The following is a 21,435-nucleotide window of genomic DNA, read 5'->3' as shown; positions in this document are numbered from 1 at the left end:
TTGACATATGCATGCATATAAATATAAATTACATCTCTGTAGTCTAACAGATATGAAAATAGCAGATTCAAGTTTTGTTTAAGCCTTAAAAGGACAACAAGACTTGATTCTAAAGAAGAAACAAGTTTTAACTTCACTTTTATCAGCTGCTGGATGTGAAACTTGAAGGGGATGAGTGGAATATGTTGTCATAAACTGTATGTGCACGTACAATGGTGAAATTTGTTCTCTGCATTTGACTCATCACACAGGTGGACACACAGGTGGAGCAGCGGGCAGGGAGCAGTTGGGGATTAGATGTCTTGCTCAAGGACACCGCAACATATGGGCACGGGGAGAGAATCAAGGCCACTTTCCGGCTGCCTTACCACAGCTGTCCTGAAGGAGAGAGACTCATCAATCAGGATTCCTAATTATTTGTGTTGAGACAATAACTCAGTCTCTGAATCATAAATAGTTGTGACAGACTAACCAAACGTTTGTCAGCTGGTTTTGATTGTATTGAAAAAAGTTATCTAAATTCAGGCCAACAACTTTAAAAAGCAAATATTCTACAAGAAAAAGTTTCCATTAACGATTCTGATGTGTTTGGGATCATTGTCCTGTTGAAACGTCAAGATGTGTCCAAGTTTCAACTGTCCAGCTGTTAACTTGGGGTAAAGTTAAGAACTTGAAGTTCTGTCGTTATTCCATCTATTTTGTGCAATGCACCAGTACCACAGCATGATGTTACCACCACCATGCTTGACAGCTGGTGTTGCGTTCTTAGTGTCTGAAAGCCTCACCTTGACTCTTCCAAGCCTACTTCTTCTTATTGTGATCAAATAACTCAGTCTTTGTCTTGTCTGATTATTATACAACTTAATCCAAGAAGACATTTGTCTTTTGGAGCAGAGGCTTCTCTTTTGGTCGGCACCCGCTCAGTCCGTGATGTAAAACCGGCTTCACTGTGGACACTGGTGCTCCAGCAGTTTCCAGTTCATAGCAGACTTGAGCCTTGGAAGCTCTTGGTTTGTTCCTGAACATCCAAACCAATTTCCTTTCCTTTTTATGCTAGCAAAGAGAAACTACCAGCTGTAGTCAATAATGATCACTAACAAGAAGTTAATAGGCCTTAGCTTTGTCAGGCTAAAAGACATTCTTGAACCCACGTCACCACGTCTTAAAAAATTTAAGTGAATGTATGTATTTATTTGAACCTGCATTTATAATTTTAACGGCGTGTGCATTAGAAAAAATCTACAGTAAATTCAAACTTGGGCAGCTAAGACTTGTTTTTAAAAATCATTTAAAACCCCATTGTGACAAGAACAGTTTTCCACAGTACGTGGTCCATTTCTTTTTTTATTTCCAAATATTTATCTGAAAACAGTCTATTCTCAGTACCCCAGCCATGTAAAACAGAATTATTCTATATTTTAATTTGACGTCATGTTCAGAGCACACTGCAGCACTATCCAGCCGTAAATACTTCCTCCTGTGCAGCAGGTGGCAGTATGCACCTTTTTAATGAAAAGGTACTCTGCAGACTTGGTTAGTATGGATCAGCTGAACGAACGCCTTGCTGTAAATGGCTGTTACCAACCATTTTTGATTCAAGAAAGTACTTCAGTATCTCAACGATCAACAGACTCTGCCATCCTATTTGTTTATTTGTTACCATCACAATACGTAGTCCGGCAATAGTCCACAGGGTCCCTTCAGTCGATACAATCTTGTGCCTACCCGCTTTTGCGCTGTAGCTGCAATGCGCATGCGCTGCCCACAAAGTCTTTCCCCAAGTTGACACAAGGAAGGTAGGTGTTGTTGTCCGTAGAGCCCTTGTTATTAAACGCGTAATACAAAAAATGTTTAACTACAAATGAAATACCGACTTTAACTGTTTATTTTTTTATGTGCTGTTCTTCGGCGTGTCTCAAAGGTATGCTAACAAGCTACCTGTTTTGGTGCTGGTTGTGCCAGCAGCCGCAGCTGCCTGAAGAAGAATGTGTCGCAAGATAGAAACAGAAGAACAGCAGGAACACTTGACTTCCTGCTATTAGAGTCTGAAATTACACCTTCAGGACAGAACTCTGAGCTGACTTCAGCCACAGTTATGTTTATAAAGTAGTATTTACGGAAAGCCAACTAGCCTGAGGGGGGAAAACACTCGATTTCATACCGCGATAAAGTTAGTTTCAGGTTGGTTTTTCGACGGTTATTTTAATATTAATAACTAGAAGAGTTTCTGAAGACATTTTTGAGTGGTGCCAAAGCAGCTGCTGATGAAAGTTGAAGCATAGCATATTCATCTAAGATAAGATAAAATGCCCTCATTTTGATATATGAACTGCATAAGAAGTATAAAGAGATCAAAAGAAAGGTTAAAGCTGCTGCCAGGGACTCGTGGTCACCATGGTAACCACACACCTGTGTCTGACAGGTTAATGAGAATAAAAAGGCAAGCCGCTGTGCAAAAATCAGATCTTACAAATTCCAGGATTACATTACCTGCATAACTGTGACTGATTCTGGTTTCATAAGCATCTCTTTTTTTTCCCCTGCAGAAACTATTTCAACGGTTAAAGATGACGACTTCATGGAGTGACCGTCTGCAGAACTGTGCCGACCTACCAGCCAACATGGACAGCATGGCTATGAAGAAGTATCGGCGTGAAGCTCACCATAGGTATTGCCAAAAAAAACAAAGTTCTGCTTAGGTTTTCAGCAGTTCCTTACACAGAGTTTATAGTTAAAGTGGCCTTTTTTAGACAGGAGGTTGGTAACGTTCATTAATTCATCAGCTTTTTTAAAAGTGATGCCAATTTCTCATTCAGATATTGGTCGCTTTTAGGTTAATGATCCTCCCAGTTTCCCCCCAATAAAGAGCCATGTTGTGTTATTTACCGTTCAAACAAAATTGGACAATAAATCATGCTAGGTTTACAACTAAAGTTCCTGTTTTTCTGCAATCTTGTTATTACACCCTAACAATTCACATCAGTGTTAAGTAACGTAAAGCAAAAGCAGTGGTGGATGGAGATCGCTGGAAATATCTCTTTATTGTACATTAGTTTTTGTATTATTGTTCTTGTAAGTGTTTAATTGCACTGCAATAACACTAAGAATCTGCTCAGGACAGAAAAGTATTTTTTTACTCCACCATTACTGCTGTTTGAGAAATGAGTTGCTGCGAAACCACACAAACCTCTTGTTTCCTTAGAGTTTTGTCATGAAAAACACACAAAGAAAGTTCAGATTAAACAGAAACATTCTGCATTCTGTTGAACTTAACGGTGGGTGGGAGTGGTCGAAAATACTGATATAAAAGTCCTTTCATTTCTTCATAGTTTAGGAGCCAGACTTTCTTGTAATCTTTCAAAGTGGCTTTGATCAGTGTTTCTTCACTCTTTCTGAATCTCTTTCAAAGTACTCTTTTGGACTTTGTATGCTTTCTTTTTACTCAGTTTCAGTTCACCATCTGACCATTTTCAAATGCATTTTTTATTTTATTTGTTAAACCTCCAAACTCAGGCCCGTTCAGACATAAAAGGGCTCCTCAACTCAAGGAATGAACTTGTCTTGTGTCGACTTTAGCACAGAGCCAACTTTACATTGAATATTTTGGCATCTTCCTGTTAGCAGCTTGTTGCAAAGACATAATTTGTTACAATTTATTTTATTGAATTGATGACACACACCAAAGATAACAGTTTGAAAGACATAAATTTGTATTTTAGCACCAACAAGGTGAATCCCAAAAAGTTATTAGCTGAAAATGTAATAAACTGAAGGATGCTGCATCTCTCCGGTCCTGTGTCAAGACATGACTTTCAAATGACATTGATTTTACATCTGCTTTTGTCCTCCACTTGTCCATGTTCCTTATTTTTATGCACAAACTGAGTAGTGTGCTGTGCTGTCATAGTCGGGACTTGACAAAAAGTGGATGAAAAAGCTGTCAAAGCCCAAAGAAAGATTTTGAAAGACTTTCAGAAAGCAAGAAGGTTCTACGTTCAAATTTCAGGTTGGCCTTTCTGTGTGGAGTGGACGTGTCCTCTTCAGGGATGTGTGGGTTTTATCCGGGTTCTGTTGGTTTTCTTCCACATTTGGAGATTCTAAATTGTCCATCGGTGTGCGTGGACGTGCCTGGAGACGTGTCCTGGGTCAACCCTGCCTCTTGCTCATTGTCTGCTGGAGATAAACACCAGCTCGCTGTGTCCCTGAACGACTTCAGCGAGTACAGAAATGGATGAGGAGATGGGGGGGATGAATGTGTTGATGATGGTTGTTGTAATAATAACAACAATAACGATAATAGTGGTAGACTTGTAGCAGTATTCTAGTTGTAGCAGTAATAGTAAGAAGATCAAGTTGATATTTGTGATCTAGGAAAGGAGGAGGTGTGCATGAGTTTACATGGCTTTTTTCACTTTTACAAAGAGTTCAACAACTGGTCTATATTAAATGAAGAAACATGCAAAAGGTTAATTACAGTTTTGCAGCGCAGACACAAAACCTCAGGCTTAAAGTTGAACTCTGGATTCACTGTAAACCCATAGATGACTCATCACATTTGATGTGCTGCTTCTTTTTTATCTTCGTGTTGTGCAGACTATTTTGTAAAAAACAGTTTTCAGCACTTTTATAAAAGCCAAACTAGAACCACACTTTAAACTTTAGAGGCTGAAAGTCTTCAGTGTGCTTTTTTCTGCCTTTTGGTTGCATCCAGGACACTGTTGTGTTTGTTGTCAAGTATCTACCCTGGGTTTTATAAATCTTCTGCAGCCACCAGCCTCTAGTTTTTATTGTTTTTCTCTTGTACCTGTTCTGTATTGTGTACAGGCATACACATTTAATATACGTCTCATACATTTTTGGGGTTAGTATTTGCTTTATTCTGTATAAGTTCTGTGACTGCTTAAAAAGTGCAAGATTGTCTCCATATAGTCACGCTTTCAACATCGGGTAACAACAGGTTTTCAAAGCAGGAAAATTGCTAACAACATTTCATTGGGAACTGTAAAATAAAGATGTTGGTTTCCTTCAAGCATTTGTGTATTTAACAATGTATGTTGAAAACCTGTTGCCCATAAGAGATGATACCATTACATTTCTAAAGTGCTATTTCTATTCTTACAATGCTGCTTATTAAACTGGTCGTGACTTTCATTCATAGTGGTACTTTTTGTTGTATTTGAAAGGAATAATTGAACAGAGCTATATTTTTCTTCTGAGGAAGAAGTCTAGTCATTTTATTTATTTATTTTTTTCATAAGAAATCATCATTCTTTGAGTTGATTACAATTATTTTGGTAACAAACTCAATGAGGTGTGAGTTAGCTGAGTAATGTGTACAAATAATAGAACTGATCTTTTTTGTCTCTTGTGAAATGCTTTAAAGTGACACTACTTTGATATCTTCTTATTATTTATTGTATTTAATATTAGTAGCTGGCAGGTAATGGAGGCAGATCTTGTCACTGATGTTGGGCGATATTAGAATACTGAGTAAAAACTGAATATGCACTTACTGACAAAAAAGTGAGGCACCTTGAAGGAATGGTCCCATTTAGATATAATCTGGTCCACATGCAGATTAGCGAAGGGTATGTACAGGACATTATTTGATTTGCAAATTACTGGCACTGCCAGAACAGAGCTGATGGTGAAGGTTTTGTCATGTTCAGTGATAAAATGACCAGTTCTGCATTACCATGAATGACCGTCATTTGTGTGAACAGTGGTTCCAAGGGGAGAGGACAAATATTTGCCAACGTTGTGGAGAGACACACCAGTATTACTTCTGGCATCATGGTCTGAGGAGCCATAGGGTATGACTTCACATCATCTCTGTGGGATTCCACTCTGACTTTCAGAGTTACATCTTCTGTCCAAATGTCCTACTCCCCTGACACAGCAACCTCTCAACAAGACAACACCTGTCCACATACGACACGTGTCTGTGCACTGTATCTAGTCATGTTGAGGTCTTCCTGTGACCACCCAAGTCTCTGATCTTTCCCCAGTCAAACTTGTGCAAGCAGCTTGGATATTAACTCTAACTCAGTGCTGATCTGCTGGATCTTGAGGGCCAGTTACAAAAGCTGTGAACCAGCTTGTGGCAAAACAAGATACAGTGGCTGCATGACTGGGTTCTGCACCAAGTTTCTTCTTGTATCTAGGCTCAAGGAGTGCCTACCCTTCTGACATGGGACCAGCAGTGTGCCCCTACTACCAGCACTGTTATTCATTTCATCTGATGTTATTGCAATACAGTCCCATGACCTTTCAACACAAACAGTTTAATGTCATTTTCACCCCTCCTTCTAGGTGTCTATAACTTTTGCTGTCAGCAAGTGTAGATGATTTACTGTCAGACTGCACCAGACTTATGTAGCATGAAGGACCAACAGTCAAGAGTTCAGTGGTAATACTACATGTATTTTCTATTACAAAGCTTTCCAAAGGATTTGGCCCAACACCATCCTGCAATGAGGTATGCAAGTCTTTTATTGTTGAAACAAACTGCAACAGCTGACTTAATTTACCTTTTTGTTTTAACATTCATGATGTGACTTTATTCTTTATAAAGCTTTCATAAAACTTGGTCCATAGTGATCTAACCACCAGTTGGTGCTCCATGTCAGCTGTCAGTTTTGCTTCTTTCTTGTTCATGTATTTTTTCTAATCTTTCTCCATTATTGTCAATCTAATGTCATTTCATTCATCATCTGAATAGAGTTCAGTGTCCAATATAAGAACAATCACAGATTATCTGCCGGCATTGTATATTCTGTATTTCTGCATTGATCAGTGAATCATACAAAGAAAAAAGGGAAGGAAGACCGATTGCAGCAGACATTTATGTCCAAATTTGGTTTTTGGTTTTGAGTTAGTTCTGCTGTTTTTGTAAGCAACAATTGTATAACTAAACAAAGCGTGGTCAAATAGAATGAACACCATTTAAGTCTTTTTCTTATTAAGATAGAGATGTTTTCAGGATCATTTATCAAACAATAGTGCCACACAGTTTGTTCCAAATGTGCTGTCACAAGTTTACCTGCTTATAAAAAGTGATTGGTTTCTAATGTTTGTAGTAGTTTCATTTTAATGGACAAAACACAATATTAACTAAAAATCCAAAATAACACATCACATAAAAGGTACAAATTTATTTGCAAATCACTGAGGGAACTTAGTATTTGATCCCTTACAATCTAGTCAGAATTCTGGTTTACATCGATTGATTATGTTCTCAAATGGCACACAGATGGAGTTCAGTGTCCAATATAAGAAGAATCAGTCAATCAATCAGTAAACCAAATCAATCTCAGAGACTCCTGATCTCACCTTGTTATGTAAATAAAACACACCAGTCAATAGAAACAGTTTCTTCCAGTCCACCCTCTCCAAAACCGTGGGCAAGACCACAGAGCTGTCAAAGGATGTCAGTGACAAGATAGTAGATCTGCACAAAGCTTGAATGGGCTACAAAACCATCAGCTTCTGCAAGGTCCCCCAGGTCCATCTTAGGTTTACCAGTAAACATGTAAATGATTCAGAAAAGAACTTGGTACAAATTGCTGTGGTCAGAAAAATGAAGGTATTTGGCATCAGTGCAACATTCTGTATTTGGAGGAAGAGACATGTTCAGTTTGACACAAAATACACCATATACACAGTGAAGCATGTAGGAGGAAACATTATATTTGGGGCTGTTTTTCTGCTAAAGGTATGGGATAACTCAACTTCATCATATTGATGGGCCAATGGACGGGGCCAAGTACCATAAAATCTGACATGAGAACTTTCTTCAAACCGACCAGAATGGGTCTTCCACCATGACATTGACCCAAAACATACCACCAAGGGAACAAATGAGTGGCTAAAGAAGAAGCACATTAAGGTTATGGAGCGGCCTAGCCAGTCTCCAGACCTCAATCCTAGTAAAATCTGTGGTGGGAGATGAAGATGAAGATTGAAAGTAACAGGCAAAAAACATAAAGGATTTAAAGAAGAATGGGTCAAAATCCTGAGATGTGTGTAGACCTGGTGACCAACAACAAGAAAAAGACTTACTGCTGTTTTTCTCCACCAAGCACTAAGTCCTGCTTTGCTTGGAGATTAAATAGTTAATTCACTCACTGACATGCAAATTAATTTGTAATTTTTATGTAATGTGGGTTTTTTTTTTTGATTTTTGGTTGATATTCTGTATTTTTCCATTAAAATGAAACTACCAGTGAAATCAGAGACTCTTCATTTATTTTTAAACCATCAGGGGGATCAAATAATTATTTACCTTACTGTATGTGTAAATTACCATCTTTTCATTTGGAGTACAACATTTTGGTACAAAGTATCAAGGAACATTGAGTTCCCAGTTTTGTGTAAGGATATGCAGCATCCTGTTTTATATAATGAATAATTTGACATTTTGAATTGGGGGAGGAGGACATAAAAAGCCAACTATATATATATATATATATTAATGTTTAACTGATCAGTTCAAAAGAAGAAGTTATAGCATATAATTCACTTGATGCTTGACACTCAGGTAGAAGTGTGTTGATGAGAGTCAAGGATTTTTATTCTTTTTGCATGCATTGTTTTTTTTTTTTTTATCCTTTTCTCTCCTTCTAGAGTGTTTGTCAATCGAAGCCTGGCCATGGAGAAAATTAAGTGCTTCGGGTTTGATATGGATTATACTGTTGCTGGTAAGTGTAGTCATTTACAATCCCTTCCTATCAGTCATAATGAACTAAACAAAAAGAAGACACAAAGTCAAATACTATCAGATTTGGTAACCAAAAAATAAATAAATTGAAATAGTATATATGTTGTCAATCCATTCTATGTTTTTAATCCCGCCTAATTATTTGTTGCCTAACATAAAGTCACTGTTAAAAAAAATGTTTATCTTGCAAATTTTTGTTTTTGTTTTTACTTGGTCGACATGGACTGTTTCTATTTGTTTGTAGCTGTTCAATTATTATTAAGAAAAACAAAACAGTTTTTTTGCTTCCTGATCTTGTACTCACCGGCCTTTTTTAGTTCAAAACGTGTCCGTTTTTTTTTTCCTAAAGAATCAGGACAAATTCAAATAAGAATTCACTTTAAAATATCATGTTTATATTTTGCTTTTATAGGAAACTCTTAAGCTTAAATAATTTTATTGCAAATCATTTTCCCCCTTTCATATCTTTGTTTCAATTGTGCAACATTTGTAATTTGATCTTTAAAATACATGGAGAATATGCAGTAAAAGTGTGATTTGGTTTGATAGCTGTAGTTAAGCTATGATTTTTCATGTCTGGCTTCACATGAAATATAAATAAATTGTTTCATTGCTAGAGATGCCTGCTTGTTTAATTGGATTCTTTATAAGTAGATTAATAAAATATAATGATACTAGAAACTGTACATGCATTGTGTTGGAACTGTCTTTTGAACCACTCTTTTCATTAAAGTGTTGTTTAGTGAACATGAGCTTGTGTCCTTTTCTGTGTAGTGTATAAATCTCCTGAGTATGAGTCACTGGGCTTTGACCTGACAGTGGAGCGACTGGTGTCCATTGGATATCCACAGGAGCTGCTAAACTTTGTCTATGATCCCTCCTTCCCCACCAGGTAACTTCTTAGCGTTCTCCTTTTTGAAAACCAACTCTGTATGTGAATGCAATTAAATATAATTTATTTGTTATTTCATTTGCATCAAAGTATAAGTTGATACAAGACTACATTTTTCTTGTTCAGTGGTGATTTGAAAGTAACTGGAGATTCAGCAGCAATTCAGTCCTGAAGTCCATGATCTAACTCTCCTAGCTGTAATCAAGGAGCTGCTTTTTAAGCCTCTTTAATATTTTTGTACACCAAACCCAGTGTATTAGCTGCTCTAATTGCAAAGTGAACATACTGGTGATATGTGGGCAGAATAGCTTTTAAGTTAGCACGATTAAAAAAACAGCAGCCTTGATAAACTGGTCTAGATAAACTGTTTCAAGCTCATTAATGGCATTAAGCAGTTAATTCAGTGCCTCCTGGGTGTTAGAGGTGGGAGGAATGTACTATCAGAGTGGCTGTGAGTTCTCTCTGGTTGAAGAGCCGACATTTAACAGTGATGCATTCCTGCAGTTGTGAACAGTGAGCTGTAATATGCACAATGCATCATATAATCACCCACTCTTCAAAGGTATTTGCTCATTTATATAATCTTATTTCCAGCAAGGACTCCTGGTCAGATTTTAGCAAATGTAAACCAAATTTTGTACTTTTCTCTGGAGAAAAAGTAGCCTCTGCATCTTTGTGCAACACTATTTTTGAATTTCCAAGTGGTTACAAGTTAGAAGAAGTTCTGTGCTTGTAAGTGGACCCATCTTGACTAACCCATCTTGATTTTTCTCAGAGGTCTGGTGTTTGACACAATGTACGGGAACCTGCTCAAAGTGGATGCCTACGGGAACATTCTTGTGTGTGTCCACGGGTTCAACTTCTTGAGGGGGTGAGGTTCACACTCTTACAGCCTGCCTTTTATATCACATCATTGTGTTCTTCAAATTCATATTAAACCAGACTACAAATCACAAGAAACCCTCTGATTGAAGTACTTCATCAATAATCCAAACACTGTTAAAGCCATAATAGCTGTCAAAATACACAATTTTTCAGTGTTTTAGATTTGAACTTTTTGTATATGTGTATCATCTATGATAAAAAATAACCAATAAATATAATTTACTACCAAAGGGCTACCAATTAATTTGTAATAAATGAGCAAAATCAACAGAGTTAGGTTTTGTTGTCAACAATTACAAGCCTTTTGTTTACATTCGAACATTGACAAATACACTTTAGACAGTTACGACACACGACAGATATTGAGTAAAATAACCATCAGATGTAAACAGAGTCAGAGGGAGAACGATGGAATCAGAGACGCCAGGTCGAAGGAGAAAAGGTAAAGTTCTTCTCCCTTCTTTTGAAAAGAAACGGCGACTAAAAGCTCTGAGGACCAGAACTGGTAGAAGTAGAGTCATTTTTGGGAAAATTGAGCGGTGGAAAGAGTAAAGGCAAAAGTTGGGGCTAAGATCATATTCATGTGAGCTGCGCCGAGCTATTCCGAACTACTGATCGCTGAATTTAGTTGTAAACAAAGGTGAGGAATGTCTGCTGTTTTCTAACACAATTTTTACAAAAACCCGGATGAGTTTGAGTTACATTAACCCCCAAACAATTATTTAATGATGTAGAAATAGTGTTAAAAGCATAAAAATTCAAATAAAAAACATTTAAAAAGTTGCATATTTTGACGTCTATTATGGCTTTAATGTCAACCAGGGAAAACGTTTAACTGGAGGAAGGACAGAGGAGACTCAACACTGTTAGACACACGTGGCTTTTTATTTTTGAAGGGCACTGATTGAATGAAAAGCAGCGAACACTGAACTCAGCCTAAAGTTACCTTTATAAGACACTATTGCTTTGTTTCCTGCGTTCTAGTACAGGATCTTGGTATCTTCCAGAGCATCTTTCTTCCTAATATAGCTCATGGGTTTGATTTTCATGCAAAAGGATGTCTGTGCATTTGTGCTGTAAGCAGCAACAAACTAAGAACAAAATAAAATTAATCTTATATATTATTATTTTCCACGAACAGGCCTGAGATCAGAGAGATGTACCCTAACAAATTCATTCAGCGTGGAGACACAGATCGCTTTTACATCCTAAATACACTCTTCAACCTGCCTGGTGAGTAAAATCATTTACACAAAAAGTTTCCCTATCTTATAATTAAAGTCAGAGGCTGTTGTTTATAATATTATAGAAGATCTTAAAGGATTTGAGTAAAACTCAACTGGATCAGCACTTCATTAGGAAAGAAAATGAGACAAAGAAAGTCTCGTTATTCAAATACCAGTTGACTTACGTACAAGCCTCCCAGGATAAAACAGAGTTTACAGACAAGGCTCTTAGGGTAGTTTGGTTTTTTGTTGTTGATTTGATGCAGTTATCTATAACCAGACATTTGATTTAGGTTTTTACAGCATTAACATTATTTTATTTGCATTCCCATAGAAACCTACCTGTATGCTTGCCTAGTGGATTTCTTCAGCAATTGCTCCAGATACTCAAGGTACAAAATATTCATTGTTACCTAAAATATTCAAATAGTTTCACATGAAGTGTTATTGTTCTAATTATACAGTCATGGGGAGAAAAAGTCCACCCTTTTTCTAATCTAAGGTTTTATGCATCAGGACATAGTAAATATGATCTGGTTTTTATCAAGTTCTAAAATAATTCAAGTCTAACCTTGAATATCCTTGATTTGAAAGAGTTTGGACTTTTCTTTTTCCCACGACTGCAAAGTGCTCACTTAGTTTAGAGCTGCTCATTAATTATGTTCAGTATTCATTTAGCTTTTTGGAAACTTGTCCAGCACACCTTTTAGAAGCTTTTGGTGGCAAAAACATCTCAGGAGGAAACACTGAATCTTTGTCAGTGTCAGCTTGATGATGTAACACTCATTTCAACTCTGTAGCTGTGAAACTGGCTTCAAAGATGGGGACCTTTTCATGTCATACAAGAGCATGTTCCAAGATGTGCGAGATGCAGTGGACTGGGTTCACTTCAAGGTAAAACCAAACATTTTCTTTACAGATAACTGCTTTTATTCTCAGTTTCTTGACATCCTTCTGCCTTTTCTCACTATATTTTCACAGGGCTCCTTAAAAGAAAAGACAGTGGAAAACCTGGAGAAGTACGTGGTAAAAGATGTAAGTGAAGCAGAATATTTGGATCTACTTGTACTGAAGTCGAGCTACATATTTGTAAACTCATATATCTTACCCAACTGTTTAGCAAGCAAGTGGACTTGTGTTTTTTTTTTTACTGTTGTTATTTTTCTCATCAAGGCGAAGCTTCCTCTTCTCCTCAGTCGCATGAATGAAGTATCCAAAGTTTTTCTGGCCACAAACAGTGATTATAAATACACTGAGGTAAGATTAAATGTCTTTAAACTGTCCTAAAAGCAAAACAGTACCTACTTTTTGTATCTACATATATAGTATATATAAAATCATTTGCGAATTTGAGAAAATCCACAATAAATTCAGGCTTGTGCATCCATTTGTTGTTTTAAAAATTATTGAAGTTGCATGTTTTTTTTTGTCATTCTTTACTAGAAACTAAAACAGTTCAAATAAACCATTAAAAGCCCCAAATTAATATGACATTCCTGCCCATTTTGACCACAAATATGAGTAGAAACACATGCCCAACCCGGCAATCCACACAGTAAGCTCTGAGTTCCTGCAGAACGTCAGTGTTTGGTTGTGCAGGCATGCACACAAAGAAACTACAGTAAACACACTCCTTGTTGACCTTCCCATCTTGTGCCATGCGTAAGCTTTACACACTCTGAAACCCGTGGAGTGCACCACCTCAGTGACTTTTGTGTGAATAAAAATGATCATCACTGAAACAAACAAACTGACAAGTTCTCTGATAAATGATTCATCGGCCTTGAATCCCTTTTGTTCCCTTATCCTGTCGTTGGTGTCAATTGCTGCTCTGAAATCTAATAGGACAGGCAAAGAGTTGAGCTCCTGGTCTTCGTTGTGATGTTTCTGTGTGATGATGGACTCCTGAGTGAAACTCCTCTGAGAAATCATGCAATGAGTCACATCACCAACAAGTCTTCTGAGACGTTTAGGCATAACTGGAAAAGGGAAAAGCTGAATGTAGGTGTATACCTACAGTTTGTGTTGTTGTTCTTAAAAATATTATTCCTGCTCTCTTGCAGAAAATAATGACCTACCTGTTTGACTTTCCTCATGGTCCTAAGGTAAGACTGAAGTCTTAATCAAGTTTGTTTTGTCAGTACCCTGCATAGACTGAAATGTAACAAATCAAGTATGATGACTGAGTACTGAGTCAAATATTCAACAGATGGTATTTTCAGGATGTATTGTACTTATATTTGTAATGCTAAGTACTGTTAGTCTGTGTGCCTTCCCTGCAGCCGGGCACACCCCATCGACCCTGGCAGTCTTACTTTGACCTGATTCTGGTGGACGCTCGCAAGCCTGTGTTTTTTGGAGAGGGTACAGTACTGCGGCAAGTTGACACCGTAAGTGTGTGCTATACTTAACACAGGACTTAACACTTATTTTAAAAGGTTTTTTTTTGCTCACTGGGAATGTGACACTATACATCAGAAAAATCCCAAACATGTTAAGCGTGTTTTTTGGCCTTGAAATAACATTTAATAATAAATATTTGATAATAAATATATAAAATAAAGTTTATTTTTTAATGTCAAGGTTTACATTGTTTACACTCCTCATACTCTCCTTAGTTTATATGCAGAAACTGTTGTTTTCTGTTTGTAGCCATCTTTAAAAGGTTTGTCATGTGGAAAGAGAGCAAATATTTTCATATTTTTCATGTTTTCTGAGTTGTTGAAGCTTCTGGAAACTAATTTCAGATTTTTTGTTTGAGAACTTGTTTTGACTTTTGACTTATATGTGTGTCTGGAGAAAAATAATCTCAGAACGCTTCCAAAACTGGCCAGAAATTTTATAGGCCATTTGTTCCCATTAAAACATTTATAAAACTTGTCTATGTAGACACTTGAATCCGTAGTTGATCCACTCACTCACAAAGAGACTATAACAATAAAGATGTTTCCCCAGTGACTCTGATGTTTTAGAGCTCATGTCGAATAAACCAGACTAAACTCAACTGATTGCTTTGGGAATATCTTGAAAAAGAAAATAATGGGAGGGTGGAAGGGGGACAAATCTGTGGAAATAACACAAAAATGGCTTGTAAACCATTGTGATTATGTTTTTGTTACTTTCAGACAACAGGCCGGCTGAAGATTGGCACGTACACTGGACCTCTGCAGCATGGTATCGTTTACTCCGGAGGTAACTAATAAACCTTTTTAGACACATTTATGTCAGTTTTTAAAATCAATCATTCAATTAATTAATATTTGCAGTTTTGACCAGCAAAGATATGATAAAACAATAGGAATAATAACATCAGCTTTTTTTTCTGCATAATGTATGCTGGAAAGCTCACTACTTGTGACGGGAAGTTGTGACCTAACCTTAAGCAACTTGAAAAATATTAATTTTGAAACTACATTTGGAAAATAAGATGTCATTTGTGATGTCTTTGGCAGCTGTTTCTGACAGAAATGTTTGATTTTATCTTTACAAAGTGAAGACTGGTGTGTAGAGCTGCATGGGACGAGGAGCTGAGTTGGAAGTAAATTATCCAGTTTAGGAGTTGCAGATCATAATTTCTAATCTCTTTATCAGTCTGTGTGTAAAGGGCTGCAGTGATGTTGCCATTATTGTTACATTGATCTTGTGTCCTGACCAGAGAGTGAGCAGAGACATATCAAATGTTGCACAAATTAAAGCTAAGATAAGACGTCTGTATTACAGAGGCCTTCGATTAAAATCCATTAAGGTCTGCCTGAAGAATTTTTCTCAAGAGTTTAAAACAGATCTGGGTCCAGACAAGACTTTATTTGGATCCCAATCTTCCATTCAGGAGCGCCTACTTTAACATCATTGTATTTGAAATATGGCAAAACTTCTTTATTTGCAGTAAAATCATCACGAATCGTTGCTTTAAGTGTTTATTAGTTAAAAGAAAATCTTCAAACTGATCTTTTGAAAATGGTCTTGTTATTGGTCCAGGTTCTTCAGACATAGTCTGTGACTTGCTGGGTGCTAAAGGAAAGGACATCATCTACATCGGAGACCACATTTTTGGTGACATTCTCAAATCCAAGAAGCGCCAGGGCTGGAGGACTTTCCTGGTCATACCTGAGCTGGCCCAGGAGCTGCATGTCTGGACTGACAAGAGTTGTGAGATAGCCTTCACCAACATGTCCACACAGCACCAGTAAAATGTTATTCATTTTAAGTAGGTACACTGTTACACACGTGACGGCAGACACACTGACAGGGTGTCTTTTATTCTGTGAAAACAGAACTCATATTCTTAGCAGTGACTTCGCTGCGATGTTGAGATGACGACGTCAGTGCAGCTGATGCTGATGACAGTGCATTGGCTTATAATAAAAAATTTATCGCTCACGTGCCACTACTGCCATCTTTTGGCGTCAATTGGTATTACACCAGAAATTACTAAAATCATCTAGGAATTGTGAGTCAGTGCCACACAGCATAAATACTTAAAACACAGATAATAAAATAAAAAAAAATGTTGAGGGGATGACTTTAAATAGCTCAATGACCCTGGGTGCCACAACAGTCATGACTAAAAACTACAGAACCTCATATAACCAGATAGAGCTTGAACAACTTACTACATCAGAATTAAGGGATCTATGGTTCTTCCTCTTAAGAGTGGGAAATTTTCCTCAAAAATCTGCAAAATAGTTATTTCATGCTTGACAATAGGCTGTACAGAGCATCAGGGGACATCATATAGTTTGATAAAAATAAATCGATAGAACTGGTTTCAGCTGGTATGTCGCTGCTACCAGTTAATTGGCTCAGTGAGGTCATGGATTGGTTCTGCCAGGACTGATGGCTGATTGAGCTGTGCTCGGAGGTTTGGTGTGAGACGCCGTTTGCCGGTGACTCATAGTCCAGGCTCAAACTTTCAGAGCTCTGTCTCTAGTGTGTTGTGACGATCTCACCCTAGCTGTTGCTTGAGAATAAGATCTACAGCTGTTTGCACTAATGCTATGCTAAATCCACGTAGCTGTATGGAGTAAAAGGCAAATTGCCATCCATTATGGCAGAATAAACAGACTTCATACCGTCACCAGGTCTTTAGTAAATATAAATGGTCAGTGGTTCACACTTGTGTTGAGCTTTTAACTTTGTTTAAGGAATTACACAAAGTGTTTTACAGTGCATTTCTTATTCCCACAAACATTCATACAGTTCTTCTGTTTCATACAATTCACTACTTATTTTCAGCTCACTTTGTCTCTTTTTTGCTCTCATGCAGATAAACACATTGGATCTGCGGGGAAGCTTAGATCCTAATCTGATTGAAATACTGTGCCACTTTAGGAAACAGTTGTACATAAATTAATCCCCACAAATCATAATTAACTGAGGCAGCACTGTTAAACAGTAGTGGGCCAGACTGATAAGATCAGTGATTTCTTCTAAAAGGCTGAACTTAGTTTTTACACTGTTTGTCTTTTCTACATTAATAAAGGTGCAGTGTCATAAGTTGTGAACTTCCTTCTTTATTTGAATAAATAAGAACATGACTTTCTTTGTTTTCAGTTGTATGAAGCCCTGATATTTAAAAAAAAATAATTTGAAAGAGCATGAACATTTTTTAAATACCTCCTGGTGTTTACAGCTGGTACTGTAAATGTGCTTTTATTGGTATCTCTCAGATTTTATTAAAAAGAGTAAGCTGACATAAAAAGCTGATTTACTAATGATGGTTGGTCTTTTTTTTTTAGCCATTTTTGAGGAACTTCAGTCACTGGAATGCTTTCTTGCAGAGCTGTACAAGTGAGTTGATCTTTTTTAACAGCAGCTACTGATGTGTGATGAATCCGTGCAAAATCAGTTTTATTTATTTTAAACAGATTCTTGTTTCACAACATGTAGTTAATTTTACCAACTAAATTTGGACCATTTAAAAGTAGTTAAACCAATATGAAAATAAATAAAAAAGGTTAGGAAGCTGATCTTACATTACATTCAGTCCAGACATGAATACTCTCAAAAGTGGAAAAAATAACTTTAAACCCTAATTTCTTACAATATGTTTGAGCAGATAGTTTAAATTAGAAATATTTGTCAGAACTTGAGCAGCTTTTGTGAAATCTTCCTTTAGTTGAGTTAAGCTGCGTGTTTTCTTATCTTCAGACATCTGGACAGCAGTAGCAATGAGCGGCCTGACATCAGCTCTCTGCAGAGACGTATTAAGGTACAATTTTCAGTTATTCCTGTTAAACTTGTTCAAATTTATTGAGCAGTCACTGTGAGATTTTTTTTTCTCACAAATATGTTATTGTACATACAGTAATAGGCTTATTGTAGTTGTCAATGAGCCGAAGAAAACCATACTTTTTTCTTTGGCCTAAAGGGACTAAAGAGAACTTAATGAATTTAACTGTATGATGATGGAACAAATATGTGAAAGCTGTGCTTTAACTTTTCCAGAAGAAATGTAAACATTGGTAAAACTTTAATTAGCTTTATTTACTGTTGTGTCCTCTCCAGAAAGTGACTCATGACATGGACATGTGCTACGGCATGATGGGAAGTCTGTTTCGCAGTGGATCTCGACAGACCCTGTTTGCTTCCCAGGCCATGCGCTACGCTGACCTGTACGCAGCCTCTTTCATCAACCTGCTCTACTACCCCTTCAGCTACCTGTTCAGGGCTGCACATGTCCTGGTGAGATTTGTCTCGAATCAGGAACATTGATGCTACAAACTGGATCGAATCTGTGTCGGCTCTAATTGTTGTAAAGAAATACTTTCAGCTCAGAGAGGTCCTTGTATGACGTGGGTTTCACTGACTTCTCCTTTCTACAAAACAATTTCCTCTCCCAGATGCCTCACGAGTCGACAGTGGATCACTCGCACGTCAACGTCATCGACATCGAGTCGCCGCTCGCCACGCGGAACCGGCGTGACGAAAACTTTAAAGACATGGAGAGCAAGCGGCACCTGCTGACCCGCTCCGTCAGCGAGATCCAACCCCCTCATTTATTCCCTCAGGCTCCGCAGGAGATCACCCACTGCCACGACGAGGACGACGACGAGGAAGAGGAAGAGTAGATGAGTGTCGGTTTCTCGCACATCCAGCAGATTCTGTTTGCATGTCTGAAGTTTATCCTGAGTGGGTAAACAGAGGGCAACTGGGACTTCCTTTGTTTCTAAGCAAGAGAAGTCGTCCACTTGCCTCCTGTTTTACCACGTAGGATTGTCATGTCCTGTATGATTAAGTCCACACCAACATATGAAGCTTATCTTGTATTTGAATAAATAGATACTGTACTGCTGCATCTGATTTTGGTCATCAAATTTACCTGATTGACTGATGAGTATAATCTGCAGCTAAAGCTGGCCTACTGTACACTGCATCAACAAGTAAGGACTGTAAAATTAGTTCATAAAAGATCAATAAGAGACAATAAAACAGCAGAGGAAATAAAAGGGACATACTTATGTAGAGGAAGTGTTAAGTCCTCCTGACTCTTCAAATTAACGGTTACTGGTTTTTTTATTGTTATTGCTTTTGTTCAGTTATCAGTCAGAGCCTTGTGTGCTTCTTCCTTTTGCTCCACCAAAGCCAGGATCTCACTGAGCTGCGACTGCTGGTGACTAGTCGGTGGTGAGGAAGTCTTTAAAATGTCTCAAAACCTTTGTGTGGGTTTCTCAATTTCCTCACATAACTCACAGAGACTCACAGTTTTGTTGCTTTTTATTTTGAATGATTTTAAAATGTTTTTTGTGACAAATGTTCCTCTCACAGTCGCCGCAGAATTGCCCCCGGGCGTGTCGAACCCTGCTTTGAGCCCTTCTCCATTCAGTTTTCATCATTTTAGAGAGTTTCAGCTGTATCTTGACACCTGCAGGGGAGCGCTCCTGAGATCAGGTAGTGATTTAAGATGTAGGGATGTTTTTTAGTGCCATTCATTTGTGTGCCAGCAAGATTTTTCAAAAAGGTACTAAACTGACTGTAATGAAAGATCTCAGCTTAGCCAAAGAAGAACTCATTAGTCAGCCATGTTTTTAGGACCGGGACCATATTGTCAGAAAGTGGAGATTACTGGCCAAGTTTATTATGATAAATTAAATTGTATTACGTTGTTATAAATTATACAACTATGCGTGTTAGAAAAAAAATGTCCAAGAATCCAGTCAGTATTTTATGTGTTTTGCTTTAATGACTTTTCTCTCTGTTGGATCCTGTAAGTAACGAGTTGGTCAAAAAGCTGCTGTTCATATATTCAAGCAGACTGGAAACATGTTGAATTCATGAGGGCCACATCAGTTCCACTGCTCCAAGTGATTTCCCACATGTTGGTTTGCTGTTTTATGGGTAGTTATCAGCCCAAGTGCTGACGGTTACGTGGGATGGAGCTACATCGCTTTCGTTTTTCTTTTTTCTGCCTTAATGTAAAGTGATGCCACAGCCAGTTCTATCAGGTTAGATTTGAGCTCATTTCAAACACGGATGTGTTTTTCCCTGCTGCACCAGCTCAGTATGCTGTAAAAATGCTGTTACTGTAAAGAGAGAGGCAGAGTGTCTGCAGGCACCAATACAGTCATGGAGAAAATGATGTCTACTATCGTTCAGTTTGAGGGTTTTACAAAATAAAAATGGTCTGATCTTTACCAGATACTAAACTTATTCAAATCTAACCTGATCAGTTTTTATGTCCTGATATGTAAAACGTTAAACTGAAGGAGGGTGGACTGTCTTTTTTTCTCCCATGACTCTAATCACTGATACTGTAAGAAATGTGAAATAAGAGGATGTTTAGTTCTTCTGCTGATGGTGAGGTTTTTATTGTGTTTTTGTTACAGCCCTGTTTCAATGCAGCATGTTGCTTTTTTTTATTCAAATGATTTATTTGTGGGAGTGATATAACAGAAATGACACCATGCTCCTTAAAATTTCTTATTATTATTATTTTGTTGTGATTCTGACCATTTTAAAGTATCCTGGGAGGTGGAGCTTGTTGTAACACGGGAGCAATATAAAACCTCACTTTGCTGCTGTGGAAACATCGGTTTGGATGTGGATTCTCCCAAAATGTGCAACATTTCTTTTTGTTATTATTATTATTATGAGAAACCCGTTACAGAGCTGTTTACACAGTTTTTAAATGGCTGTTTCCTGCTGTGACAGTTCAAGCTGTAATGTGTACAATAAACCAAGTCCACGCTGTTTTTCTATGAGTCGGCAACATTTAGTGCATGACCGTGCAGCTTTTTCTCTGCTTCGAGTTTGAGAACGATGACGCGCTTGTGCTATGAATGCAAACGTTTAATAAAGTTTCTGAACTTATTTTGGCAAAGTTCTGTAAATATATGATTTTATTTAGTCAAACATTGACATGGGCCTTGCATGGACATTAAATTGAATTAATTACAATGTTACAGTGGTCCCAACCAACTGTATTGGAGCTAATTTTTCATATTATGAAATGATCATTCTGTTGTTTAAAAGTGCTATATTCTAAGGTGATTATTTTGTTAGTGTTTAATTTTCTTTCGTTTTCAGTTATGAAAGTCGGATAAAAACTGGGGGAGCCAAATCTTAAAGTATGTGGGCAGGTATTGGACCAGCATGCCCCAGAGTGGGCCTGTCTTCTTTATTTCTTTTTACCAGAACAAGAAAAGCAGTCGAATGCACAACTGTTCATTGCTCACCACAGCGGATTAATAAACCCACCACCAAAAGCAGCCATC

At 37.6% G+C, this 21,435-nt stretch overlaps 1 protein-coding gene across 3 annotated transcripts; it reads left to right on the top strand.

The window, feature by feature from the left end:
* The first annotated feature begins 1,619 nt into the window (after nt 1–1,619).
* nt5c2a (5'-nucleotidase, cytosolic IIa) lies at nt 1,620–21,031 on the top strand. 3 transcript variants are annotated; one of them, XM_017421725.3, is made up of 19 exons: nt 1,620–1,796; nt 2,547–2,668; nt 6,440–6,478; nt 8,626–8,699; nt 9,494–9,611; nt 10,387–10,482; nt 11,638–11,729; nt 12,057–12,114; nt 12,523–12,616; nt 12,704–12,757; nt 12,896–12,979; nt 13,786–13,827; nt 14,005–14,112; nt 14,848–14,914; nt 15,701–15,871; nt 17,461–17,512; nt 17,873–17,933; nt 18,230–18,406; nt 18,565–18,792. In XM_017421725.3, exons 2-19 carry the CDS (start codon nt 2,568–2,570, stop codon nt 18,790–18,792), a joined length of 1,716 nt encoding a protein of 571 aa, XP_017277214.1. In that variant the 5' UTR covers nt 1,620–1,796; nt 2,547–2,567. The 3 variants fall into 3 exon arrangements, with proteins under 3 accessions (XP_017277214.1, XP_017277215.1, XP_037829419.1); XM_017421726.3 differs by lacking the exon at nt 6,440–6,478 and having other exon boundaries at nt 1,630–1,796; XM_037973491.1 differs by lacking the exon at nt 1,620–1,796 and having other exon boundaries at nt 2,568–2,668; nt 18,565–21,031.
* Nucleotides 21,032–21,435: the final 404 nt, after the last annotated feature.

The sequence above is a fragment of the Kryptolebias marmoratus genome, linkage group LG22 (assembly GCF_001649575.2).
Source record: "Kryptolebias marmoratus isolate JLee-2015 linkage group LG22, ASM164957v2, whole genome shotgun sequence".
Classification (NCBI taxonomy): Eukaryota; Metazoa; Chordata; class Actinopteri; order Cyprinodontiformes; family Rivulidae; genus Kryptolebias; species Kryptolebias marmoratus.
The sequence above is the reverse complement of the archived record's forward strand: the minus strand, read 5'-3'. Positions and strand labels throughout refer to the sequence as shown.

Coding starts and splice junctions, on each gene's coding strand:
- nt5c2a (XM_037973491.1), top strand. CDS start 2,568: ATGACGACTTCATGGAGTGACCGTCTGCAGAACTGTGCCGACCTACCA. Junction 10,483..11,637: donor GGGTTCAACTTCTTGAGGGG/GTGAGGTTCACA, acceptor TTCCACGAACAG/GCCTGAGATCAGAGAGATGT. Junction 11,730..12,056: donor TACACTCTTCAACCTGCCTG/GTGAGTAAAATC, acceptor GCATTCCCATAG/AAACCTACCTGTATGCTTGC.